The sequence below is a fragment of the Centruroides vittatus genome, unplaced genomic scaffold (assembly GCF_030686945.1).
Source record: "Centruroides vittatus isolate TY-2023 unplaced genomic scaffold, ASM3068694v2 contig_925, whole genome shotgun sequence".
Taxonomy (NCBI): Eukaryota; Metazoa; Arthropoda; class Arachnida; order Scorpiones; family Buthidae; genus Centruroides; species Centruroides vittatus.
In genome coordinates this window covers 201,939-229,012 of record NW_027122611.1, presented here as the reverse complement: position 1 = coordinate 229,012, position 27,074 = coordinate 201,939, and the positions used below count along the sequence as shown (strand labels likewise).

At 35.8% G+C, this 27,074-nt stretch overlaps 1 protein-coding gene across 1 annotated transcript; it reads right to left on the bottom strand.

Annotated features, from left to right (window-relative positions):
• Positions 1-627: 627 nt before the first annotated feature.
• LOC136984616 (ATP synthase subunit s, mitochondrial) lies at positions 628-21,597 on the bottom strand. Its single transcript, XM_067281679.1, has 5 exons — positions 21,517-21,597; positions 17,183-17,280; positions 3,845-4,053; positions 2,673-2,835; positions 628-844 (listed from the first exon to the last, which is right to left on the bottom strand). The coding sequence occupies exons 1-5, from the start codon at positions 21,538-21,540 to the stop codon at positions 721-723; spliced, it is 618 nt and encodes a 205-aa protein (XP_067137780.1). The 5' UTR covers positions 21,541-21,597; the 3' UTR covers positions 628-720.
• Positions 21,598-27,074: the final 5,477 nt, after the last annotated feature.

The window sequence follows — 27,074 nt, the reverse complement described above, 5'->3', positions numbered from 1 at the left end:
TTCCTCCTCCCGGCCCCATATAAATTCAGACATTTCGTAAGCTTATATCCAAATTTTCATCACAGAATGAGCATGATATCCTAGTAAAAAGTGCTGCGTACGCCGTGTTACTGGCGCTTCTTGATACTGTACTGATTTTTCTTTTCTTTTTTCTGAATGCGATTATATTTACAAAACTGCTTGTGAATTCTATAATGGTATATTTGATATGTAACTATTTTCCCATTAATCCGTTGTAAACCCGCTGGATTGAGAGAAAAAGAGATTTCCATTTTTCTCACGTACAGTAGCGCGTTGTTGCAACAATGTATCAGTGGCAGCAGAGGATCAAAATTATTGATCAGTTGATTGATCTGGTATGGAACGACTCTACTTTTACGCACTGTGAATGCTAACGGGACCTTTTAATCGATCCCATCGTGGGTTTGGCCGGGAACAGAATGAGACACTGGGTAGTGAGAGAGGAAATTCGACATCACAACGATCGAATTTGAAACCGGACCCTTATCGACGCAATGTCAAACTGTCGATCGCGGACGGTTAACGACGACAATGCGTTTGTGTACGCGAAGAATAAAAGTCAATAGACTGCATCGAATTTATTGAATAATCATTATCAAACCATAGTTAGTAAATAATAATTATTATTTATTTGTTTCCTTTTGAACTCACGAAGAATGTTTAAGCGCTACTTGCAAGATTAATCGATAATTTAGCACCTTATTGCTTTTCTGGCGCAGGAAAGTGTATTTCGCATCCGGGAAGAGAATTTCTCAAGTCTTCCACACAAGCTTCTCTGTTTACTATTTCTGGAAGATCGAACAACAACAGATACTTCAAGTTTCTATTTAAAAAAATAATAATAATAAAATATATTAATTACCTTACGGAAAAATTGATATAAAATTATTATTAACGCTAAAAAATCTTTACATTATTTAAATAACAATGAAGGTACGCTATATTTTTTTTTCTGGAAACAACAATTACAGCTTAAATTATTTATGGTCTACAAATCGGAATTTATACGTGTGTAGACTACTTAATAGTAAGGAATCTACTGATAAAATCCAATTTGATTATACGAACAAATAGTTTAAAAAATGAAAATTTACTGTTTAATTAAGATCTGAAAAATGAAAAATATGTTTTTCATTTATAAAAAGTAAAGGAAAAGATAATCTTGTTATCATATATAATGCTTGGTCTAATCCATAGTGAACAAAGGATAAAATGAGCAGTATGTCACATGCATAAAATGTTTCGTTTAGTTATTCTTACAAGTTTTTGTATTTAAAACATCAGTTTAGTAAACTGATTACTAAGTCAATTACTCAACATACTCTCATGTCAATTGTAACCAACAACCAACCATTCTAAGGACTGAAGAGGGGTCACTAAGACCCAAAACGCATTACCTTTAATAAAATATTCATAAATCAACTGTTCTTTGTGTGATGTGTTACTGAAGAAAGAAAGCCACTAGCTTTTAATTCTTTAAAGTTTTTGTTATTATTATTGGTATTCGTTGTAGGGGGATGGCATATATTGTCCTCGAGACCACCAAATTTCATGTATATTTTATTTATTTATTTTTATATATTATATTATAGGCAGCACTGTAGTTGTGCCCTGGTACTTTTTTAAAGCAGGGAGAAAGCCATATACTTTCTGAACATATAGGTTGGTCTTTAGACTTGACTAAAAAAACAGAAAATTACTTCTTGCACAGTTTTTTGCACTGAATACAAATATATGTCTTTTTTGTAATATTTTAGCCATTTTGCAGATATTGCACCAAAAGGTATGTTGTGCATATACACAATTCTTTGAGAAATCATCAAAAAATGAAGGTGCCACCATCAAAATAATTTTTTTTTATGGTGGCACCTCCATATGGTGATGAATGGTGAGTTTGAATCATGGTGATGTACAGTGATGAATGGTGAATCATCACTATCTCCATAGATAGTGATGATTCAAACTCGGGGTACTAATTAACACTCTGGCACCTTTTGATTTATGACTATACCCTGATGATTAGTGTATTTATGTACTCATATATATGATGCTGCAATTTATGAAATAGTTTTCAGTTAATAATTTCAATTAATATAGATATGTGCCATTTAGCAGTGTTTTGATTAACAACAGACCATGTACAGTACACAATGGAGGTCCCATAACGCTATAATGAAACTGAAAAATTCATAACTGCCCATACCTTGTCTATGTTTAGATCTGTTTAGACACAAATATTCCTCATTGTGTTATGTATAGCCTATATGAGTCGTAGACTATGCCACATAAGGTTTGTCTACGTACCGTACATTCAACGAAGTTTGCTTAATGATGTATTTCTGGGAATATATAATCATCATTAAGCAGTGTATACTTTGTATATAAATTTTTAAGAATTTTATGCTGATTTCTAACTCAATATATTATATATTTGTTAAAATATTTCTATTTACTAAATGAAAAGAAGTTAGCTTGCACAGCTACAATATCAAATTTAAATGTAAACCTAACATGAAAGTTTAATAACTAAAATTAAAATGATGTAATTGGATATTAAGATGAAAACTGTTATAGAAGTCATTTAAAATGCAATTTAAATGATTTTCTCTTACTTTATAATTTGTTTAAAATAGAAATTTAAGAAATCTTACTTTAAATTCTTCAGAGGTGTCAGTCCTTTATTTGTAACATTTCCACAACTTGTTATTTCCAAGTGTTCTAATGTGTCTTTCACAAGGTCTAACATTTCTAAACCTTCATCATTTAAATAACTACAATTATGGAATTTGATTCTTTTCAAGTAATTTAAATTCTCTGAAAAAATTTTTAAAATATTAGAAATAAGAACCAAATACATTACCATTTATAAAAATAATTTTAAACTGATAAGAGATGACAATTATTATTTAAATTCTATTAATTCTAATTCATATAATTACCTCAGTTTTATAAATATAATATAAAAAATATATATATATATATCCACTGTATAGAAACTTATCTGCTGTATAGAAACTGAAATTAGTATTCACTAATTTCAGTTTCTGTATTAGTGAATACTAAAGCAGATTTTATAATAAAAGTTTTAAAATTGTAACTAATGAGTATGATGTTATAATGGTTTACTGTATTTATACTAAAAATCTGTTTAAAAGCACAGTCCAGAGTATCAAAATTGTTTCTACATTCTCATGCATCACTGAAGAGGGGCTATAAAGTTATGTTACCTCAAAACGCATTTGATGTAAAGATATACAGTAGAGACTCGTTAATCAGAACCCCGGTAATCGGAACGATTTTCAGTCGAACTGTGTCATGCTGAATCGAACGTTTTTGATACTAAATTTACTTCTAAAGTATAATTTTCATGTTTTTATATTCTTCAATATATTTATTTTGTTTGTACAAAATGAAAAAATAATTTTTAACAATATGATAGCCTTGATTATTATTATAAAAATTTTCATTAGGCTTAAAATCGACGAAAATTCAATACAAAGCGACACGCAACGAAGAAAAATTCAACAGAAGCGACACGCAACAGAGAAAAATTTGAACATCGGACAGGTTAATATATTTTTTCGTACATAATCGGTAATCGGAACAAATCACTAATCTGAACAACCCCAGTCCCCAATTGATTCCGATTTTCGGTTCTCTACTGTACTTTGAAAGTTTAATGCAATAAAGTCTTGTTTCACTTAACTTAGACTGGCTGTGTGAAAAATCAACCTATCAGAATTAAAGTGATTTTTGCATCTATAAACACTGAAATGTTAAGTTTGTTTAATTTGTGACTTATTAACCCATGAAATTTTCTTACTTAAATGAGGAAATCCAACGTACATCACTGAAGAATCTGTTGCATCTATTTCTTCTATTTTGTATCTCTGAAAGTTGCCTGTCGGTAGAGTATTATAATCAATTTGCCATTTGTCGATGTCTTTCCACTTTACTGATGCGCCGCATCTGATTAGCCATTCGGCTGCTGCTCGGTCGGGACCAACTTCTTTTATTCGTTCTGGATCAACTCTTAATTAATGAAACAAAATTTTTAGAAAAATTTAAAATATGTTTATTTTTAAATCTACACCATCTAAAATAAATATTACAAAATTACATTTTCAGTCTTCTGACTTACACTATGTTGTCAAAAGTTTCTGGACATCAGTTTTTGATGTTTCTTGCCTCTTCAGTGCTATTGTCAGTACAAGTATTTCCCTATTTATGAACAAGTTAGATTCCCAAAGTTTTGTCATAAATTGAAATCTTTGTAAGCCAAAAACTAACCTAAAACGTACATTTTTACACAAACTAGCCACTTATTGTTAGTGTTTGATCCTTCAAAGTACTTAATAGAATACATTATGCTTGTTTTCTTGCTCACTACTGCTTACTAGTAGGTATTTCAAACATGGTTTTTTTTCACCTAACACAGTTTTATAATGTCCAGCTTAGTGTCCATGGTAGTAGAGTGCTGCTTCTTGCATTTATCTCCACTGCTAGATTTACTATTATACTTTGGATGCATTTCTGACGCACTAATTGTAAAAAATTTTAAAAATTACAAACAATTACTTCAATGTTATCAACTTCAATGCTATTTCACAACAGAACCTCAAAAATCATGCAAAAACAAAAAATAATGATACAAATAGAAGTAAGTCCATATTAATTATTTATTACTGTCCAAGGACAGACTTCAATGCCACCAAAAGTATCAAGAGAACTTCAGAATCCATGCAAAATTTAAATTTTAGATGCAAGATCAAATTGTAAGTCTAAAAAGTTGTAAGTTAAATGTTCATAAGTAGAGTGACACCTGTAAAAGGTCAATCTTTTTTCTTCTGTTATGACCATCACCTTTTGGAGTAAGCTTTCCATAAGTTCTGTTAATCTGCTGCTGGAATTTGTTTCTACTCTATCTGTAGTATGATGAACAGCTGATGAATGGCAATTGGATAAGCAGATAAGAGGCAAAAGGGGCCTACTGCTCTACTTCTGGGCCACATATGAGCTCTCAATAGTCTTGCTGGCAGGTGTAATCAATGGCTTGCAAGCTACAACATGACCATGATAACAAAGATACAAATAACTCCTGATGAATACTTCTGTCACTGGTATCTGTTACTAAACTCATATGCAGTAGGCACTAAGGACATCTGATGATTTTGTTTGCCAACATACTTTAGAGTTTACTGATCCTTGTCTACCAGTTCCTTGGGTCTACTATGATAATGTCAATGACAACAGACTGGGACACATGCAATATGCTGGAAATTTCTCAGATCAAATGACCAAACTATCATACAACATTTGAAGAGACTCAATTCCTTATGTTCACTCATTTTGATGGCGCACTGTCTCCACACTGCTAATGCATTTGTATGTTTGCTTATATAGCATTAGTAGCATGTATTTGTATCATATAGACAAGACAACGTATGAGAGTGTCCAGATGCTATTGGTAACATAGTATATGTACAGTACAATAAATATATAGTTCTTTTTCTATTCTAATGTGGCTTTATTAAGCCTTGTTATTTATTTTTCTTTTCTTTATTTCCTTATACCATCTTCCAGCGGTAAAACTGTACTTCCGGCTTCAGTTTACCTAACCACACTGTACTTAGTTGACCCATGTAGTCTGAACTATAATAAAACAAAAGGGAGTGACACCCGATCGGTCGAGGGGTTACTGAGAGGAGAGAGGGCGATTGGAAGAAAAGGAAGGAAAACTTTCAGGGAGAGAGAAAAGCAGGACAAGCACATAACAAACACAATTATTAAGGAACAGAACCGAGGTTTTTTTTTTTTTATTATTATTGCCAGTCACCCCTTTGAATTTTTCATTCTGACAATTCCTGTATAATTCTTATCAACCTTATCTTGCTCTAGGGCCCTTTATTTTGTAAATTTAGTTAAGCTAGACGTAAGTTAGAATAAGTCCTTTGTTTTGTCGGTATGTGGAGACGAATTGGTGATATTGTTACGGGTGGTCCCAAGTATCTTTGTATTTTTCTAATTAGTAAGTGTGTACAATTGTTTCTTTGGAAACTATCGGTGTTAACTGTAATTAATAAACTTTTAATTTTTATCAAAGCCGAGCGATTCTCAGGATTCTGTTATTTATTACTCGGCTACAATGGTGTCTGTGACAGGATTCCGTTGGTAATGGGTTACGGTTTTTATTGTATAGAATGTAGCATCGTATTATCGTGCTTGTAGATTTAAGGCCCTACAATTTTGTAATCAATTGTATTGGTTTTTTTTTATATCACTAGTTATGGATGATTGTAACCAGAACAATCTTGCTACATCCTCAGGAGGTGAGGGTGAGGGGATCCCTCTGGTAGTCACAGGGTTCCTAGGAATGGTTCCCATTTTTTCTAATAGTGGCAGTGATTTGGTTAATGTCCGCCAATTCTTCAATACCATAGATAATATATCTCGTTTGGCTGGGTGGAACAGTGAAGTGAAATAGGCTGTCTTACAAGCTCGGTTAAAAGGGGGACCATTATCAATGTTCTTCAGCTTGGCTGATCAAGATCCTTGTACGTTTGAGAGAATTAGGCAAAATTTAATTCAATGTTACAAAAAACAAGAACTTAAGGAAAAGAATGCACTCGACCAACTCTTAAGTATTAGGCAGAACCATGATGAGACGATATGTGACTATGTCATCTGCATGAATATACTGTTATCAAAAGCCACTTCCAATAACGAAAAAATCAGTGCCTTGAGGGATGAAATTATTAGAGAGAGATTTATAAAGGGCCTACGGTCCCAGCTAAAAGAATATGTATTAAGGAGAGAACCCCAGGCCTTGGATCAGGCAATTAAGGAAGTGGAGAGAAAAGAACGGGTTGAACTCGAGTGTAACATTAGTAGAGAAAGTAAATTCGTACACACCATTGAAATAAAGAATCCAACTGCTAATGAGAACCCAAATGGTGTGGTGAATAATGTGAAAACAAAGGAAAACAATAGACTTGAAAGGTTGGAAAAAATGGTGGGGTCATTATCTGACACTGTTGATGATTTGGTCGAACGACTAGGTGAAAATGTAGATAAAAATAAGGATAGCCCGAACCGATCTGGCCTAAAAAAATGTTATATTTGTAGGAGTCCTCACCACCTGGCCCCCCCCAATGCCCTCAACAGAATAGAAATGATTTAAACTAATTACGGGACATGATGATAGCCAGAATCACGTCCCATTCATTGAGCTAACCCTGGCCCCTAATGTGTTCTTCTCTAAAAAGGGCCTTCCCCTCATTCTTGGTGATGTATATGATACCTGTATCGAGTTCCTGGTCTATACGGGTGCGGAAAGGTCTGTGCTAAACCTGAAGATCGCTCAGAGCGAGAATTGGAGTAGGGAACCGAACAGTGCACTTCATAGGAGCTGGAAACAACTACGAGGAATCGATGGAGAGGTTATATAATGTGAGTGGGAGTCTAATATCAAGATTGAAAGAGGAGGGAGAACTCAAAATGTTCAAATGACTTGCATGCACTTGCCATTCAAAGTTGAATACAAAGGAGTATTGGGGATGAGTGTGTTAAACAGATTCCCAGAAGTATTAATTGAAACAGGTGAGAATGTAACATCTTGAAAGGGAACTGAATTTGATGACTTTTATTGGTGTTGTGGATTCAAAAAGGAAGAATCCAATAGTATAGTGGAGATTGATTTATCCCATTTAGGAGACTACGAAAAAAGGGAAGTGGAGCATATCTTTACTGAACACCCCGGATGTTTCGCACGAAAAATTGAAGATTTGACCAATACTAAGGAATTTCTTCACACACCTATTGTTAAAAGTAACCAAATAATTAATACAAAACAATATAGAATACTAAAATAAAACACTTACTGAAATATAAACAGAATGAAAACAAAACACCTTGGTATTTCCAGCAAACAAGTAAAATTTAATAAAATAAAAACGTTTTCGACTATTTTTAATAGTCCTCTTCAGTTATCTCTTTAAATTGAAAATGGAACATAAAATAGAATGCTTCTTTAAACAGAATTAGAACAAAAAATAGAATGCCAGCAATAACATCATTTAAATTTAAAAAAATAAAATAAAAATAACATGAAATAAAAGTAACATAAAAATAGTACAAATTAAACAGTAAAATAAAACAAAGTATTAATATAATTAATTGTGGTAAAAAGATTTCCATGCACTAGAAAGACTATCAGCATCTCTATGGTTGATGCAACCTTTGGTATTATGCGCCTTGTAAATCTCGAGTTTTTCAATGTATTTAAGAAAATGTTTGTTAGTGGCAGTCTTAATTATGGAAGCTTTATCCCAATAAATATTGATATCTTGTTCTTTTGCAAAGGCTGCCAGTACAGTACTGTCCAAGTGTTTAGTAATTGAATATTTATGCTCCTGTAACCTCTGTTTTAAAGACCTCATGGTAGCACCAACATAAACTAACTCTGAATTAAAACGGCAGTCAGTTAATGGGATTGAATATACTCCTGATGTGTTGTTTCGATTTAGTTTCAACTTATCGTTCTGTAGAATTCTGTAAATCGTAGGATTACGTCGATAGATCATTTTAACATTGTTCTTGCGAGCTATTTTCTTAAAGATGGAATGTAGGAAAGGAATATAGTTGAGAACTACCTTTCGGTCTTGGCTGGTGGTAGTAGGATGTTTATTTGTTGGATTACAAAATTTATCAATAAGAGCGTTAATCTCTCGTAAATGATATCCTTGTTGTACAGCTATTGTGCGTATGTAATTTAGCTCTCTATATGTGTCATAAATACTTGTACAGTGGGTATAGGCCCGTTTTATCCAAGATCTAAAGGCTGCATGTTTAAAGTTGCTGGGATCGAAAGAATTCTTTGGAATAATAATAGGAAGATAGCTAGGCTTTCGATAAATGTTCGTCCATATTTCACCAAATTTACAAGTGATGGATAGATCCAGGAAGTTTACATTCAGGTCACTTTTTTGTTCCAATGATAGCGTCAAACCATATGGGTTGTTATTCATTTTGTTAAGGAACTCGCTAGCGTTATTAATATTCCTCCAAATGATGAACACATCATCCACATATCTTGCATATGAAAATTATGTCGTTGTTGAAGATGGTCAGTCTTTATTTTCATAAACGTCTAATAGCTGAGTTCCTTAACAAAATGAATAACAACCCATATGGTTTGACACTATCATTGGAACAAAAAAGTGACCTGAATGTAAACTTCCTGGATCTATCCATCACTTGTAAATTTGGTGAAATATGGACGAACATTTATCGAAAGCCTAGCTATCTTCCTATTATTATTCCAAAGAATTCTTTCGATCCCAGCAACTTTAAACATGCAGCCTTTAGATCTTGGATAAAACGGGCCTATACCCACTGTACAAGTATTTATGACACATATAGAGAGCTAAATTACATACGCACAATAGCTGTACAACAAGGATATCATTTACGGGAGATTAACGCTCTTATTGATAAATTTTGTAATCCAACAAATAAACATCCTACTACCACCAGCCAAGACCGAAAGGTAGTTCTCAACTATATTCCTTTCCTACATTCCATCTTTAAGAAAATAGCTCGCAAGAACAATGTTAAAATGATCTATCGACGTAATCCTACGATTTACAGAATTCTACGGAACGATAAGTTGAAACTAAATCGAAACAACACATCAGGAGTATATTCAATCCCATTAACTGACTGCCGTTTTAATTCAGAGTTAGTTTATGTTGGTGCTACCATGAGGTCTTTAAAACAGAGGTTACAGGAGCATAAATATTCAATTACTAAACACTTGGACAGTACTGTACTGGCAGCCTTTGCAAAAGAACAAGATATCAATATTTATTGGGATAAAGCTTCCATAATTAAGACTGCCACTAACAAACATTTTATTAAATACATTGAAAAACTCGAGATTTACAAGGCGCATAATACCAAAGGTTGCATCAACCATAGAGATGCTGATAGTCTTTCTAGTGCATGGAAATCTTTTTACCACAATTAATTATATTAATACTTTGTTTTATTTTACTGTTTAATTTGTACTATTTTTATGTTACTTTTATTTCATGTTATTTTTATTTTATTTTTTAAATTTAAATGATGTTATTGCTGGCATTCTATTTTTTGTTCTAATTCTGTTTAAAGAAGCATTCTATTTTATGTTCCATTTTCAATTTAAAGAATAACTGAAGAAAACTATTAAAAATAGTCAAAAACGTTTTTATTTTATTAAATTTTACTTGTTTGCTGGAAATACCAAGGTGTTTTGTTTTCATTCAATATAGAATACTGCAATGTTATTTGAGTGAACTAAATAAAATGATAGTGTCATATCTGAAAGCAGGGATTTGAGAGGAGAGTACAACTGAATGAAATTCCCCTCTTCACATTATCCCGAAAGAGTCTGGCAAGTTAAGGGTTACTCTCAATCTACGAAAAATTAACGAAGTAACCCAGTCCCAGGAGTTCCCTCTACCCGGGTGGATGAGATCTTAACAAAGTTTCAGGGAAGCAAATTCTTCTCGGTAATTGACCTAAAGTCTGGATATTTCCAGATACCCATACATAAATCCACCCGTCATTTCTTTGCTGTCTCTACTCCGTGGGGAAAATTTCAAATGTGCTGCCTCCCGCAAGGTGGAAAGAATAGCATAAGGTATTTTCAATACACCATGTCTAGGCTGTTGGGGAGATTCATAGATATCAATTGTTTCTTCTTTCAAGACGATATCATATTGTTCTCCCAATCCTTTGAAGATCATGTGAAACTCCTAAGGAAGGTAATCTCTATATTAGACAAAGCCAACTTGAAATTGCACCCAAAAAAATCTAAATTTGTGGTGAAAGAAGTGTGGTATCTGGGACACATCATTGATAGTGAAGGGATACGACCCAATCCCTGCAATGTGGATCCGATCAAAGAAATCCAACCCCTGCATAATGTGAAAGACGTCAGGAGTTTCCTCAGGATGGTGGGATTCTTCCACAACTTTATCCCCAATTTTGCCGAGATTGCTCTTCCTCTTACATATCTGACTAAAAAAATGTGAGGTTCCTATGGGATGACCAGTGCCAATCAAGTTTCGAAAAATTTAAAGAACTATTATCTAAACCCCTATACTATCTCATCCCGACTTTAAAATACCTTTTTCATACACTCGACGCTTCAAATGTCTGGGCTGGTGCAGTCTTAGAACAGGAAAGGGAAGGAAAACTCATTCTCATTGGCTACTTTAGTAGGAAGTTCCATGGGCCCGAATTAAAATATTCTACTATCGAAAAGGAATGCTACTCAATAATCTTAGCCCTCCGCCACTTTAAGCATCTTATTCTAGGTCAGAAGGTTACTGTGCTTTCCGACCACAAACCTTTAACCTTTGTGAAAAATCACAATAACCGCTTCATGAGATGTGCCGTCGAATTATCTAATTTTGATTTAGTCATTACGCATGTTCAAGAGAAGGGTAACCCAGTTGCTGATTTATTATCTCGACCACATGGTAGTAGAGAAGAAGCCTCCTCAAATGGCGATGTCATTAATTGAAACAGTGAAGAGTCGTGGAAAAAGGTAAAGAAGTCCCAGATTGAGGACAGAAAATTTGGTCCAATGAGAAAATTTAATTAAGTCCCCACCCTCTTACAATGATTACCCAAGTAGTGGCATACTTCCCAAGTATCAAACAGATGGTGATGTATTAGTCCCCATACAACTGGGGTGGTTTGGAATACGTCAATGGAGGCATGTTTGTGTAGGGGAAACAGCAATTAATGACGTAATCAAAGCATTCCATGAATCACCATTAGCTGGACACTACAGCAAAGAAAAACATGTAACCTGATAAGCCATTACTACTACTTTGAGAAGATGCAAAAACTCGTCGATAGATTTGTGAAGTTCTGCAAAGTTTACTAACAACATAACTTACATCAAGGAAAAACCCCCTTTCAAGAAACAGAAGTAGCTAATTATCCATTTCAAAAAGTGTCAATCAACGTAGTTGGCCCTTTAAATCAAACACATAAGGGTAACCATTATATTCTCACCATAATTGACACATTTACTCGATACACAGAAGCCGTCCCTTTAAAGGACCAATCTGCAGCCTCTAGGGCCAATGTGTTTTTCAAGAGGATAATTTGCAGATATGGCAGTCCCGAGATCATCTCTGACTGGGGCACTAATTTTGCGTCTTCCATCTTTAATGAAATGTGCAACATCCTTACCGTCAAGCACAATGTTACAACATCATATCGCCCTTGTTCGAACTCAGTTTGTGAATGTGTGAACAAATCCATCTGTAACCTTCTAGCCAGAATATCAAGAGGCAGCAACAACAATTGGGATACCTTCTTATAGTCTGCTGTGTTTGCTTATAATAATGCTACACACTCCTCTACTAATGAGTCACCCTCATTTCTTTACAGATTTGATCCTAGATTCCCTCATGCGTTCCCTGTTGAACAGACAAATGACCACCCAGGTATTCGAGAGTACTGGGATTTCCTTACATCTAAGCTACGATGCATCCGTGAATCGGTGTATGAATTAAGTTGCAACTGTAACAAACTTAACTGTAACCGCATCAACACAGGGAAAAAGGTGAGGAGCTTTGAGGTAGGGCATAAGGTTTGGATGTTGAGGAAAGGGAAGAGACAAGGCAAGTTTCCTCCAAAATATTTAGCCCATTCCACATCTCTCGTCTCCTGGGGCCTGTTAACGTGGAAATCGAAAATTGTAATAAAAAGAAAAGATTTGTTGTACATATTGACAGACTAAAACCGTGCTTCTCAAACTTCCATGAGCCTAGGCAAAGGTGTAACATCCCAATCGAAGACAAAGGATCACGATTTGGAGAACTTGAGGAAATTGAAGAGAAAGAAGACATCACTCACCTACCCACTGCGCAATGGATGAGCTACAACAGGTATAATCAACATAACCAGCAACATCATGGAGGCAACGAGAATTTAGGTAATAAAACTGTAACGGAACAGAGAGGTAGGATCTCCCACCCATATAACTTATGGGGGCGGAAAGTGAACTATTGCTGGCTTCACTTTGGAAGATGAATTGTAGTTCAGCATGCATTAATGGTTGTGTATCTTCATATTAATGTTTCTGTTAATTGTTAATATGTCTTTTGGTGGGGGCGTATGTGGCTTTATTGAGCCTTGTTATTTATTTTTCTTTTCTATTTCCTTATACCATCTTCCTGCAGTAAAACTGTACTTCCGGCTTCTGTTTACCTAACCACACTGTACTTAGTTGACCCATGTGGTCTGAACCGTAATAAAACAAAAGGGAGTGACACCCGATCGGTCGAGGGGTTACTGAGAGGAGAGAGGGAGATTGGAAGAAAAGGAAGGAAGACTTTTGGGGAGAGAGAAAAGCAGGACGAGCACGTAACAAACACAATTATTAAGGAATGGATGCGAGGTTTTTTTTTATTATTATTATTGCCAGTCACTCCTTTGAATTTTTCATTCTGACAATTCCTGTATAATTCTTATCAACCTTATCTTGCTCTAGGGCCCTTTATTTTGTAAATTTAGTTAAGCTATATTTAAGTTAGATGTAAGTTAGAATAAGTCCTTTGTTTTGTCGGTATGTGGAGACAAATTGGTGATATTGTTACGGGTGGTCCCAAGTATCTTTGTATTTTCCTAGTTAGTAAGTGTGTACAATTGTTTCTTTGGAAACTATCGGTGTTAACTGTAATTAATAAACTTTGATAAAAATTAAAAGCCGAGCGATTCTCAGGATTCTGTTATTTATTACTCAGCTACACTAACAAAGAAGAGAAATGAATAATTCAATAATTTCAGTCCTTTTTTGGTGTATTGTTAAATTCTCATTTAGGATACAAGTCATTAGCACTAATGTAATCTTTATTTTTTAATTAAATTACTCTTAAGCTCTTTAATTAGTTTTTTATAGTGTTTTTAATATATTTACACAAAATTTTAAAAAATTTAACATAAACATTTATAAGTTGTGCTTTAATTAATACGCAATTTTTTTTTATAATTTAAGTTCTGATGATAAAGATGAAAACTTCCAAACATGTTTAATTATTATTGAAAATGGATTTATTTTAAACAGGCTGACTTTTGGTATTTTATGGTAATAAGGAATGGAACCGATAAAATTTAGCACATCCATTTTATAAATTTAATATTTCTACAGGTAAATACAAAATTTAAATTGCATTGAAAAAAACAACATAGAAACCATTAAAAGATTTTAGTAGACTCATATAATTACTTTTTATACAACAAATATCTCTTTAATTATGCATTTACTGTCATTCAGAAAAGTGTCAAACAATTAAGAAGTTGGTTTACAGTATTGTTTACTAAGTGAAGTGTGCAATGCCATAATGTTGTAAATGCCAAAAAACAAACTTTTCAGGAGAGAGAAAAAACACTTTTTCTAATGAACAAACTTTAATCAAATGCTATAAAAATTATTTTAACAATTTACACTCTGGAATAAAACATTGGGTTTAATTTCAAACACCTAAGTATGATAGTAAGGAAACAAAAAAAGTTTAAAAACAGGGTTAGAGCCGTAACGTTGTAAATTCCAAAATTGTGCAAGTGCATAAAAGTGTAAATGCCAAAAACAATTGCAATCATAAAATTAATGTTTCTATAGCTGCAAAACAGTTTTGAATACCAAAAACTTACATTTAAATTATTAAACACAATTTACAAATTCAATATTAATTTTAACATTAAAAACTGGTAATAATCTAGTAGTGGCTGCTTCCTGGCTTCAACAATGTTGGGCCCACAGTTTTGGTACTTGAACTGGGCTGTAATCTTTATCAATTGTAATATAATTATGATAAATAAAGGAAAATATAAACAATAAGGTATTAATTTGATGTAATAACAGTGGCGTGCCATGACATTTGATGATAGGGAAGCTGTGTTTCTGTAAGAAGCCAACTTCCAGGGGCAATCAGTTAATTGCGCGTCAGTGATGACCTAGGGTCCATTCGTACGTGCGTGGTGGCAGAAGAGACGTATCTGACAAAAACCGACAAAAAAAGAAACATAAAATAAACATATACTATGTACAAAATAGTTTGCTTTAGGACAATCAGCCGTTCGGACATCCTGAGCGTCGATGTGGTCTTTGATGATCGATCAAAGGTGGTCCCGGGACAGTGGCGTTGACAAGTCTGTAGGGCACAGAGAAACCTACCTCTGTTGGCGTCGGGGACACGGTCTAAGTCCAAAGTGGCACGGGTTACAGGTTGGCACAACAGGCGAAAAACTGTTTTTTTATTTTTTCTGCGCGTTGACACACGGCGTTTTGGTTATTCGAAACATTAACCGAGTGCCAGGTGTCCTCGATTGTCAGAGATTATATCAATCTCCGTTCTTTCTTTCATCCATTTTGATTGGTCGTTCTCCCTCAATCACGCATCCCTATTGGTTGGTCCCTGGTTACTAAATGTAACGAGACTCTTACCTGGAGCCGGAGAAAGTCAAAATAGAAGATGAATTCGATCTTCCACCGATCATAGGACGACTTCCTTCCGCGATTTATGATTTCTGCCTGGCAGTTTGATATAAACAATGGGTGTCCGACTACAAACGACTTTTACCTATGTTTTTTTTAAACTAATAAATTTTTCTCTAAATTAATTACTTCATCATAAAGTCGCTGGTCGTCGACTCCATCAACGTATTCGAAAGCTTTTTTTCTATCGAAAGCAATGCTAGCGACCATGATTTTTCCTCCGACCGAGTGTTCCTGGCCAATGTATGAATTTACTCCGTGGTCGAAAAACTGCACTCAACAGACCCACCAGCAGATGGTACCGTAAATATTAATGATATTAAATCATATAATTCTTTTAGTATGTCTTTGTTTGGATCGACATTGATTATAGTATGTTTTATGTCTAAGAGTTACTTGTCAATATAGTCGGGACACGAATATAAATATTGCAATTCGCTGCGTAATTTAGATAAATCAAAAAATTTCCCATAAAATTTACTTAATTTAAAGAATTAAAACACTTAGAAAATTTGTTTTTCGTAATATTAAAATTATTAACATCTAAAAGTGATAAAAATTCTAAAGATTTTATGTCAATATAATTACAGTATAATTAAAAAAAAAATTATAATCAAATATAACTTTGCAAAAAAAGTACATAAAAATAACATTGAATACTCTTTACTTTTTAAATCTTAAACAATTCACTTAGTCAGATAGCTCCCTGCCAGTGGCTAAGGGATAGAATCGTTGGAAGCGTTACACGTGTGTAACTTCTACCAGCTAAACCGGGTGAGGTTGGTGCTCTGTAAAGCGCATGCGCCAATGCCCTCTGGCTGCTTTACACCATTCAGTTATTCTCGTCGTGAAAGCTGTCTCGTAAGCGTTTCCATTCCGCCACTGATATTCGAATATACAATGGTAATCTTATCGTTTTTTTCACATGTAGTATAGAAATTTGTAATAAGATACATAATGCAGTTATAATAAAATATTAATTTTAATTAATTCAAAGTACATTAAAATAAGAAACTTTATATTTTAGAAACTACAAGGGAAGGTGGAAGCGGCGCTTCCACCGCTTCCAATGACGGCACGCCACTGTGTAATAAAAGTTAAAATGTATTTAAAAACTTCAAATTTAAAAGATTAATGGAAGTCCAAATATCATTTTAAAATATCAAATAATAAGGTGATACAGGTTAACTATTAATAAACTGGCATTTTATTAGCAATATTTATTATCCGGTTCTCTGCATAAAAAACTCACTGCGTTACAAATTGGAATAACAAAATGATGTAAATGTAAACAGTAACATTTTATGCGCCAAAAGTCACGTGGCTTGCACTTTGTAACTTAAAATGTTATGGCTTGCACATAAATTCATCTTCAAAATATAGCCACTTAGAGCGCCACTATCGCCACAATATTTTTTTTGTAGGAAAAAACATTGCATTTAAAACTCATTTCTTCAATAAAACATATTTTGATAAAAATGGCATTTACAACCTTATGGCATTGCACACTTCAAGTATTAATGAATTACTATGAATTAAATTTTATTCTCTACATTTAATATCAGAATTATTCAATTAAATTCAACTTTATCTAATTCTTACTTGTTGAAGACGGTATTTAACCAACCCCATAATTTTCTGGCTTCAACATTTCTATTTTTACTCTGAAGAAGTTGAATGGCATTCTTTTGGAAGTTTATCTAAAGAAATATTAAATATTGATTTTTAAAATTTAAATACAATACAGAATATTTATAACATTATCTTTTAATTATAAATAAATATGAAAATAATTAACAAAAAATTAATAAGTCAATTCTTTTGAAAAGATCATATATTAAAAATTTCAAATTTTCTAATGCCATATGAAAGCATTAGAAATGTTCATATCTTTTGTATTTATATTATTCCAAGAAAGTATTCTAAAATTAAAGGTTAAACAGTTAGGTAATATAAAATAACATAAGTTTATATATTTACACTAAATGTATATTACAGCATATCAAATCAATCAAGAAAATGACCGACATAAAACAAAATTAAGGATACATATGTGATATCAGATGCAAAAAGGATATAACAAAAAAACAATTTTGAGATATTGATGCTGCAAGTCTGCACTTGTATTTGATAAAACGTGTGAAGTTTCTCATTTTGCAGATAGACTAAAATCTTAGACCTTTTCCAAAAAAATTTTTAAAGATGGAAATATAAATGCTCTTAAAAAACTATGTATGTAGGGTGGAATTAGAAGAATAAGATAAATTGGGTTTATCTGATAAATATCAACTAATAGAAGAGGATTACTATGGGGAATCAAATGCAAATAATGCAACAGCTGTAGGAGATGCTTTAGGAACCTTTCAAAAACAATCAAATCAATTTAAGAAAAATCAAGTCCTCTGAATCGCCAAACAGGTAAGTTTTGGAGAATGCATCTTGTAATAGGTCCTATCTGGACCAGTGGTTTCTTAGTCTTCTATATGTCTAATCTACAATGCCAATACAACGTGGATTAATTTATTGCTATATTTATATTATGATTATGAAGATTCAATATGTTACAACTTTGGCATTATTATAATCATCCTCATTTGATTCCCACAGCCACACAGTAATATTTGTGGAGGCTGCTTGTCTATTTCCTATTAGTACTGCAGTGATGAAGTATATTAATTAAACCAAAGTGCAATAGAATATATCAACTGATGTATATCTCGACATATTCAAGTATTACATCAATAGTTTGAGGAGGAGGGGATTAATTTGTTTCTGATGATTGTCGATAATGAGGGAAGAGGGGCGAGTCCTTAATAACGTAAGATTGCATCTGTTGTTTATTTTTGTCATTTAATCATCACAAAAGTGTCTGAAAGTAATTCTTGTATATTTATAAATGGTTTTAACTTCTGGCCTAATATAATCAGGGAAAGGGGATGCCTTGATTTCTGATGACTGGTGGTGATGGAGGAGGAGAGACTGAAAAAAGGCAAATTTTTGTTGATATAATACTAGAACAGCCCTTGAGTTCGACATTGGATAGTAGTATTATGTACTAATATAGTTTACAAGTATTATTTGATACTTGATGATGCTTAAGTGGGGCTTGAGCTGCTAGGCTATTCAGCCCCGGCAACCAAGTTGTACACACTAGTAGCAATAATACTTAGAAAAACAGTCAATACAATGACATCTCTGAATGAAATGGCTGAGACCTTATCAGAGCTATAGACCATACCCATAGGAACAGAAAAGTCAAAGGATCCACACCTCTATGTATCACCCTTTGTGAGATACGGCCCCACAAAATCAGCCTACTTCCAGGTCACAAGCAATCAGGAATTGCATCACTCTACTAAGACTATCACATTTAACTATTTAGCCCACGTGACTATGCCAGTTTTGAGTAGCCTACTTGGCTATTTGTGGAGTACTTGATTTTGTATAGTTATACAGGGTATGAGACTTGGCCCCAAAAGGGCACTGAGATGCAAATGATAGCAAGCACCGAAGCACACAACTATAGAGCTAGTGGAACTGAGTTGAGCACCACCTGTACGCAGACAAAGAAAATTGCTTCGGGAAAACACGTGCGTCTTTGGATTGGATATGTACTGAAAACACGGTGCTTGTTTTCTTCCTGTGATAATGATCCACAGGTTTCTCCCACACAAAACTTCAAAAAATAACTGTTGTGTAGTCAGTTGTAGTGTTACCAATATCACTGCACAGCCAGGTTCAAAAGTTAACCAGTAATGTGTGATAGTATTTTTTTTAAAATCGATATTAATATCGATAATACGACATACGTACGTACAGAATCAACACATTAAGTCAAAATAATCTACAGTCACTTCTTGAGTTACGACCACCTTGACTTACGAATTACATATTTTAAAAATGTATCAATTTTTTTATAGTTTTCATTAAATATACATCATATACATATATATCTTGCAATTGTTTGCGTCATCTTTAGTTTCGTCTGCAGTTAGTTACCCTTTGCGTGTGCTTGTATGAGATAGCTAACTGTTTTGTTGTTAAGTACAGTCACTTCTCGACTTACGACCATTTCGATTTACGTCCGAAGTTGCGGAACCGAACCCCGTTGTAAGTCGAGAAATGATTGTATTGACTAATGCAGGCATTACTTTGACCATAAACTGCTGAATGCATCTATACTGGTATATTATACATTATTTTTAAATATATACTTATAAATAATATATAAATATATAATTTATCAAATTTCTATTTATTAAAATATATATAGTGTTACATATAGCATATAAAATTCATACAGGATAAATTCATATATTGCAAGAATGCTATTATTCCTGAACAAGAATCAAATGAACAAAATGTTGAAACAAAAGTAATGAACATGAAGTACTAAACTTTAAAATTATCACATTGAAAAATCACTGGTAAGATCATCATCATCAGAATCTTCCATACTAGAATGTTTTTGTATGGTTGAAGCAGATGATGGTTTCCAAGTGTAACATTTATCATTGTTGCTTTTAAGTAGCTCCTTTGCTAATAACAGTGTTTCACAGGAATCAGTAAAAACTCGATTTTGTAGTTTAGTTTTTATTAGATTTAATTGCAAAAAAACATACGCTCAACTGCTGCACTCGAATGAGGAAGCAATAAAAACGTCTATTTACTGCCAAAGTAAAGTAAAAAAATATAGAAATACAGCACATATAGAATAAAAATGAATGTTTTGAAAGGTACTAAATTGAAAGGAAAGATATTAGAATTTCATGAATGGTACTGGGAAAATGGTGTTGGGTATCTTGGTACTGGAACAAGTACAAAAGTACTAGGTGGAACGACACTGGTGCTGCCTTTGTAGCCCCAATTCTGTTACCCGGCATCGTAGCTAGAGGCGCCTCAATCTAGTTTCGCCACTCCTTCCACTAGCTCTATATGCGAAGCATCAGTCAAGGCAAGCAATAGCAAGCCTAGACCAACACAGAGTATGGAGAATAGGCAATATACCAGTTCACAGAAAAAACTGATCTTTAGAGGTGAATATCTCGCAAAGGGTCACTCATATAGGTACAATTTCATCGACTCCTTTGCTCGTACGAGGGTCTATAACTCTAGGGTTGACAAATTCCTCATTCAGAGTTTACATCTTACTGTGAGAGATCATGTAATCATCAATACGGTATAAGGAACTATTTCACTAGTGCAGTACTTGCATCTGTCTGATTACGTTAAGTTGTGGTAATGTAGAAATTGATTAGTTAGGAGGGTATTAGTCTACAAGCATTATTTGTATATTTGTATTGTATCAGCTAGTTGGGCATGAGTTTCTAGGCTATATTACACCTTGGTATAGTGTGACATAACTGTCATGTAATAGTAGTTGTATGCACTTATGATGGTCATTATGCAAGGAATAATGTCTTCCAGGAGGTCTTTTAAGGGTAAGTGGGCATGGAGAAAACTAAGAAAACTCCACATAGCCAGCCCATCTGGCCAAGGTGCGAACCCAGAACTGAACTCCCAGTGTTCGAGAAACGGGACCACTTGGCCACTGGTGGACCTACAAGCATTTTTATTGTAGTCAATAGGAGTGACCTCTGAATATTTCTGTTTGCAGTAAATTCATGGATAATTTTATCCATTAAAATGAACTTACGTTTAAAATAAAAATTGCTTTACGTGGCTTGCGACAATGTTTACGTAATATCTTTTATTTTCAACATTTTCTTCGTTGAATCAAAAATAAATTTCATTTTGGTTTTCACTATTTAAAAATGGCGGTAGCGTTAATCTCGATCTGGCGTTATCCTCATTCCCATTTCGCGGCCATATTCCTATGGATGCGTAAAATCGAGAACTCGAGCGTCACGTGGATTAGAATCTTACCGAAAAATTCCTTAATAGAAACGGAATCGAGTTAAAATTTATGAACTTGCCAGTTTTCCTACAGATCGAATCATATCCGACGTCCTCTAAAAAAACAGAAAAGTTCGTCGCAGAAATTGACGCCCTCTTACGGAAGGATACGATAATGGAACCGTGATCAAATTAAAGTGTGCATCGTGTTTTATTTTCGTATATTTTGCGTAATAATTAAATTAACTAGCAGCGAATACATAACGGTTAGTTGTAAAATTCCCGTGAATCTTACAATATTAGTGCCTGAGAAGTGAATAGATACGATACTTAGTGCATTCCACATTTATTTTACATAAATCTCACATATATACAGAACAGGGTCTAACAAAGAAAGAGGTCACTGCCCTCGGTTACAGAGTTTATATATCGGGCGTCTCGCCCTCGGGCGCAGCGCTCGACGCGCCCTTTACATGTCGTAGTAAGACACGACATGACATCCCTTCCCTCCTAGAAAGATACATAATCTTTCCAATATTTCGGAGGTTCTCTCATGCGTGGCTGACGGTCCTCTCTGGGGTTGCTGGTAGGTGCACATAAACTCTGTTCCATTTCGTCTGGAACTTGCTCTTCCACGTCCGACTTGTCATTGGGAGAAGACTCTTCGTTTGTCGGTTTGAGTGTAGCTTCCTCTGGGAAACGTGGTCGAATTTGGTCTGTATGTCGCTTAATCATCTGACCATCCTCTGTACGGGCCGCATAAGTGACATTTCCTCTCACCTCCGTGATGTCAGCTGGGGTCCAGTTCTCGGCGGAATTGAAGCTTCGAACATAAACTGGATCACCCACTCGGAAGGCTCGATTTGGAGATATCATTTCCCCTTTCTCCCTGTTGCCTTCTTTCGTTGAGGGATAGCAATTATCTATGCAAGTCCGCAACTTCCGCCCCATCAGCAGTTCAGCTGGACTCACTCCCGTTGCCGACGACGGTGTCACATGCTGTGATATTAGCATTCTCGCTAACTTCAATCTTATGTCAGCTCCTTTCATTTTCTTCAGAGTCTGCTTTGTAAATTGCACCATCCTCTCCGCTTGTCCGTTAGACGATGGATGAAAGGGTGCCGTAGTGATATGTTGAATACCGTTGTTATTAAGAAAATTGCGAAACTCGCAAGATGTAAAGGCAGTGCCGTTATCTGATACGATCACTGTTGGTATTCCGTGCGTGGCGAACAGTTTCCGCAACACTTTAATCACTCCATTTGCAGATGTCGACGGCACTATATCCACTTCCAACCACTTGGACCTGGCATCCACCACTATGAAAAATATTTTGCCCTGAAAGGGGCCGGCAAAATCTATGTGGAGCCTATTCCACGGAGCTTCCTCCGGTTCCCAAGCGGACATTGTTTTGGGAGGGTTACGTTGGACTGCTTGACAGCTCGCACATGACCTAACTAATTTCTCAATGTCGCTGTCCAGGCCTGGCCACCAGATGTAACTCCTAGCCAGTGCCTTCATCTTAACAATACCCGGGTGTGCGACGTGCAACATATTGAGACATATTTTCCGTTGATGGGGAGGAATTACGATACGACTTCCCCATAGCAAACATCCTTTATGGATTGACAGTTCTACACTTCTGTTTTCGAATGGTTGAAAAAGGCCTGAAGTTTTCTGCTTGGGCCAGCCATTCACAACCCAAGTCTTCACCCTAGATAAGATTGGGTCTTTATCTGTTGCTAGAGCTATTTTTCTAGCTGACAGAGATGGACACTCCATGACGTCTATAAGGAAGATGTCTCTCTCGTTCTGTTGCTGCTCTAGGACTTCGGCCACCGGAAGACGACTCAACGCGTCCGCGTTTTGTATAGATTTTCCTTGTCTGTAGACGAGTGTGTAGTCATATGCTGACAGGAGGTTATTCCATCGGAGCATCCGGGGTGAAATGATGCTTGGAGTCGGTCTGGATGACGATAGTAAGGCAAGAAGAGGTTTGTGATCGGTCTGTATTTCCACTTGCCGTCCGTAGATATAGTCGTGAAATTTCTTAACTCCCGCCACGATTGCCAAGGCCTCTCTGTCTATCTGTGCGTAGTTACGTTCCGTTGCTGATAGCGTGCGTGAATAGTATGCAATGGGTGCCTCACTTCTGTCTGGCATGCGGTGGTTAAGGACAGCTCCAATACCGTAAGGTGACGCATCACATGTTAGCACTAACGGTTTTTTTGAGTCGAAGTGCGTTAGTACGGCGTCTGATGTCAACAATGATTTGACGGCCTTGAACGCTTTTTCATGTCTGGGCCCCCACTCCCACGGTGTGTTCGCATCCAGAAGACGATGCAAAGGTTCCGCAACCGTGGCTTTGTTTTTTAGAAAAACATGATAAAAATTAACTAGTCCCAGGAACCCTTGAAGCTCTCTTTTGTTAGATGGTACAGGACTGTGCCAAACTGCCCGGACATTCTCCTCCGAGGGATGAATTCCGTTTGCATCTATCTTAAACCCCAAAAATGTTACACTTGGAACGCCTATAACACATTTCTGTGTTTTAATGCGCAAGCCCGATGATTGGAATCTTTCTAGAACCTGCCTAACCTTATGTAGCAGATTTTCCTCGGATTTAGCCGCAATGAGAATATCATCGAAGTATGGGATTACCCCTTCTATTCCCCCTACAAGTTGTTCGATAAATGCTTGGAAAATCCCCGGCGCCGCGTTGATACCAAATTGTAATCTATTGACTTTAAAAGCCCCCTTGTGTGTAATAATCGTTTGAGCTCTGGCTGTATCATCATCTACCGCGAGCTGCTGATATGCCTGGGCCAGATCAAGTTTGGCAAATACTTTCGCATGTCCCAAATCTGCCAACAAGTGATTGATTGCTGGAATGGGATAAGCGGTGGGCCGCAGTGCTTTATTAAGTGTAATTTTATAATCCCCACAGATGCGTACCGATCCATCTTGCTTCAAAATCGGCACAATGGGTGTAGCCCACTCAGGATCTGTTATCGGCTCTAAAATTCCCTGCTTGACCCATTTCTCAAGTTCGTCGTCAACCTTTTGACGAATCCCCAATGGAACGCGCCTTGCCTTTAATCTGATGGGCGTTACGTTCGGGTCTAATTTAATTGAAATCGGTTGGCCCTTATATGTTCCTAACCCCTCTTTGAATACACTTGGAAACTCTTCCATCAACTCCTGGATTCGATCTCGGGAAATGCGATATACGCCTGAGACACATATCCCTAACTCTTTGAACCAGTTTCTCCCTAGCAAACTTATGTTGTTTCCCCTGGCCACGATTAGTGGAAGTTCTCGGGTGAAGTTGTTGTATGTGACCTTCACTTGGCATTGGCCGGCAATTCGAACTTGTTTCTTTGAGTACCCACGCAAAATGGTGCGGAAAGGGTATAACTTTGGGGAATTGTTACCAAAAATCTTGTTAAACGTGTCTTCTGACACGATAGTATACGGAGATCCCGAATCTACTTGGAACCGACTACTTTTCCCGTTAATTTTGACTAACGCGGTGATAGCTTCGGTCAACAAAGGATCAGCTACTTGATTCACGTGGACCCCTGATTTGACTACTTTTTCCGTTTGAGACGAAATGGAAAAAGAACGTTTCTCTGAACGGCATACCTTCTGAATATGACCCGATTTTTTACAAAGGAAACATTTGCTCTTTCGGTACGGGCATTCTTTGCGATTATGCTTCCCACCGCAGCCTTTACAGACTTTTATTGACTCGGGGTAGCTTGGTTGTCCCTTGCTCTTAAAATTGACCCTATTATATTCTTGATGCGTTCGCGAGCGTTCAATGCCCGGTTCCCCTTTGTTCCGGATTAGACCTACTTCAGTTTCAGTGCACGTGTTAGGCCTAACTTCTTTTGTGTAACGAACAGCGGCTTCAGCCGCTAAGGCCTCTTCCTGTGCCTCTAAAAACGATAGGTTTTTTCGAGCGAAAAGGCGACGTTGGAGCGTCTCGTCCAACAGACCACAAACGAATCTATCACATAACATTTCCTCTAAGTGAGGACCGAATTCGCAAAATTCTGCGAGTCTACGCAACTCCGCAATATAGACAGACAGAGATTCTCCCACCTTTTGATCACGTCTATAAAATTGATTCCTACGAACAATTCGTGAGGGTTGAGGGGCGAAATGTGACCTCAAGACGTCTTTCAGTTCTTGAAAGGATTTCGTGGCTGGCAAGTTGGGAGACAAAAGAGACCTCAATAGGTTGTACGTTTCTCGTCCACATGCCGTCAGCAGAATAGCTTTCTTCCTCTCTTCGTCTTCTATATTGTTAGCAGTTAGATATGCGTCGAGCCTCTCAGTATAAGAAATCCATTCACTTGGGTGTGTAGGGTCGAACTCTTCCAGACAGCCGAAGGTAGCCATTGATCTCGCTCCACGTGGTACCGGTGAAGATCGTGCTTATTCTGTTTCCTCAGGACTTATTCGCAATCCAATCCCATCCTCGTCGCCAGATGTAAAATTCCCGTGAATCTTACAATATTAGTGCCTGAGAAGTGAATAGATACGATACTTAGTGCATTCCACATTTATTTTACATAAATCTCACATATATACAGAACAGGGTCTAACAAAGAAAGAGGTCACTGCCCTCGGTTACAGAGTTTATATATCGGGCGTCTCGCCCTCGGGCGCAGCGCTCGACGCGCCCTTTACATGTCGTAGTAAGACACGACATGACAGTTAGATTTGTTGAAAATAAAGTATTATTGTTGATATCAATACTAATTGGCAAAAGTTGACCAGTTCGAGGAGTCCACTGGGCACTAAAAGGGCGTTTATTTATATACCCACGAGGATTAGGCCAGACTCACAATGGAGATGGCCGGTTGGTGAAGGGACCGCTCGTGAAAAATCTCCGAAGTTTCCGACCCAGACTCAAACATGACCTCTCCAGAGCGGCATATTGGCTGCGTTCAGCAGACTTAATTTAGCCGCTTGATTAAGTGGAGCTGTTCTTTAATAAAGTTAAGTAACGTTCGGCCGGATTGTCGTTAAAACGCGTTTTACAATGCGGCTGGCCACGTTTAACTGTATTGTGAAGCGGCGGAAGTCTCGGCCTCTTTACTAAATGTGAATTATGTACTGGGATTAGGAGCAAAGATATTAAAAAACACAAAAATCATACACTGTATAATCGAACTTATTTATTATAAACTATAATTATTACAATAGTGCAAATAAAAAAAAATTTATAGTACGGTATGTCAATTAATGAATTTAATTGTCCATTAAAAATTTTTAAAAATATGTACAGTATTGTTATTAAGTACTCTTAATGTTTACGTATTTTATTATGGTAAAAGTTTACATACCGAATATCTTTACAATTAAAATTATAGTTAATTCCTATTACGATTTCCTGTCTTCCCTAGCGGCGATTAAGCAAATTATACTAGTACGTTGCCAGATGTCGCAACTTTATCTGATACGTTTTTGTAACCAAGATCGAATTTCGTTACATATTATTTTTTTTATAAAAAATCAATTTTGAGTTATTTTTGTTGTCTAGTAATTATTTAAACATTCGTTAAAGTTTGATAACGATGCGAGATACGCAAATTTACATTTCGACCGTTAGGTAGCGCTGAGACTC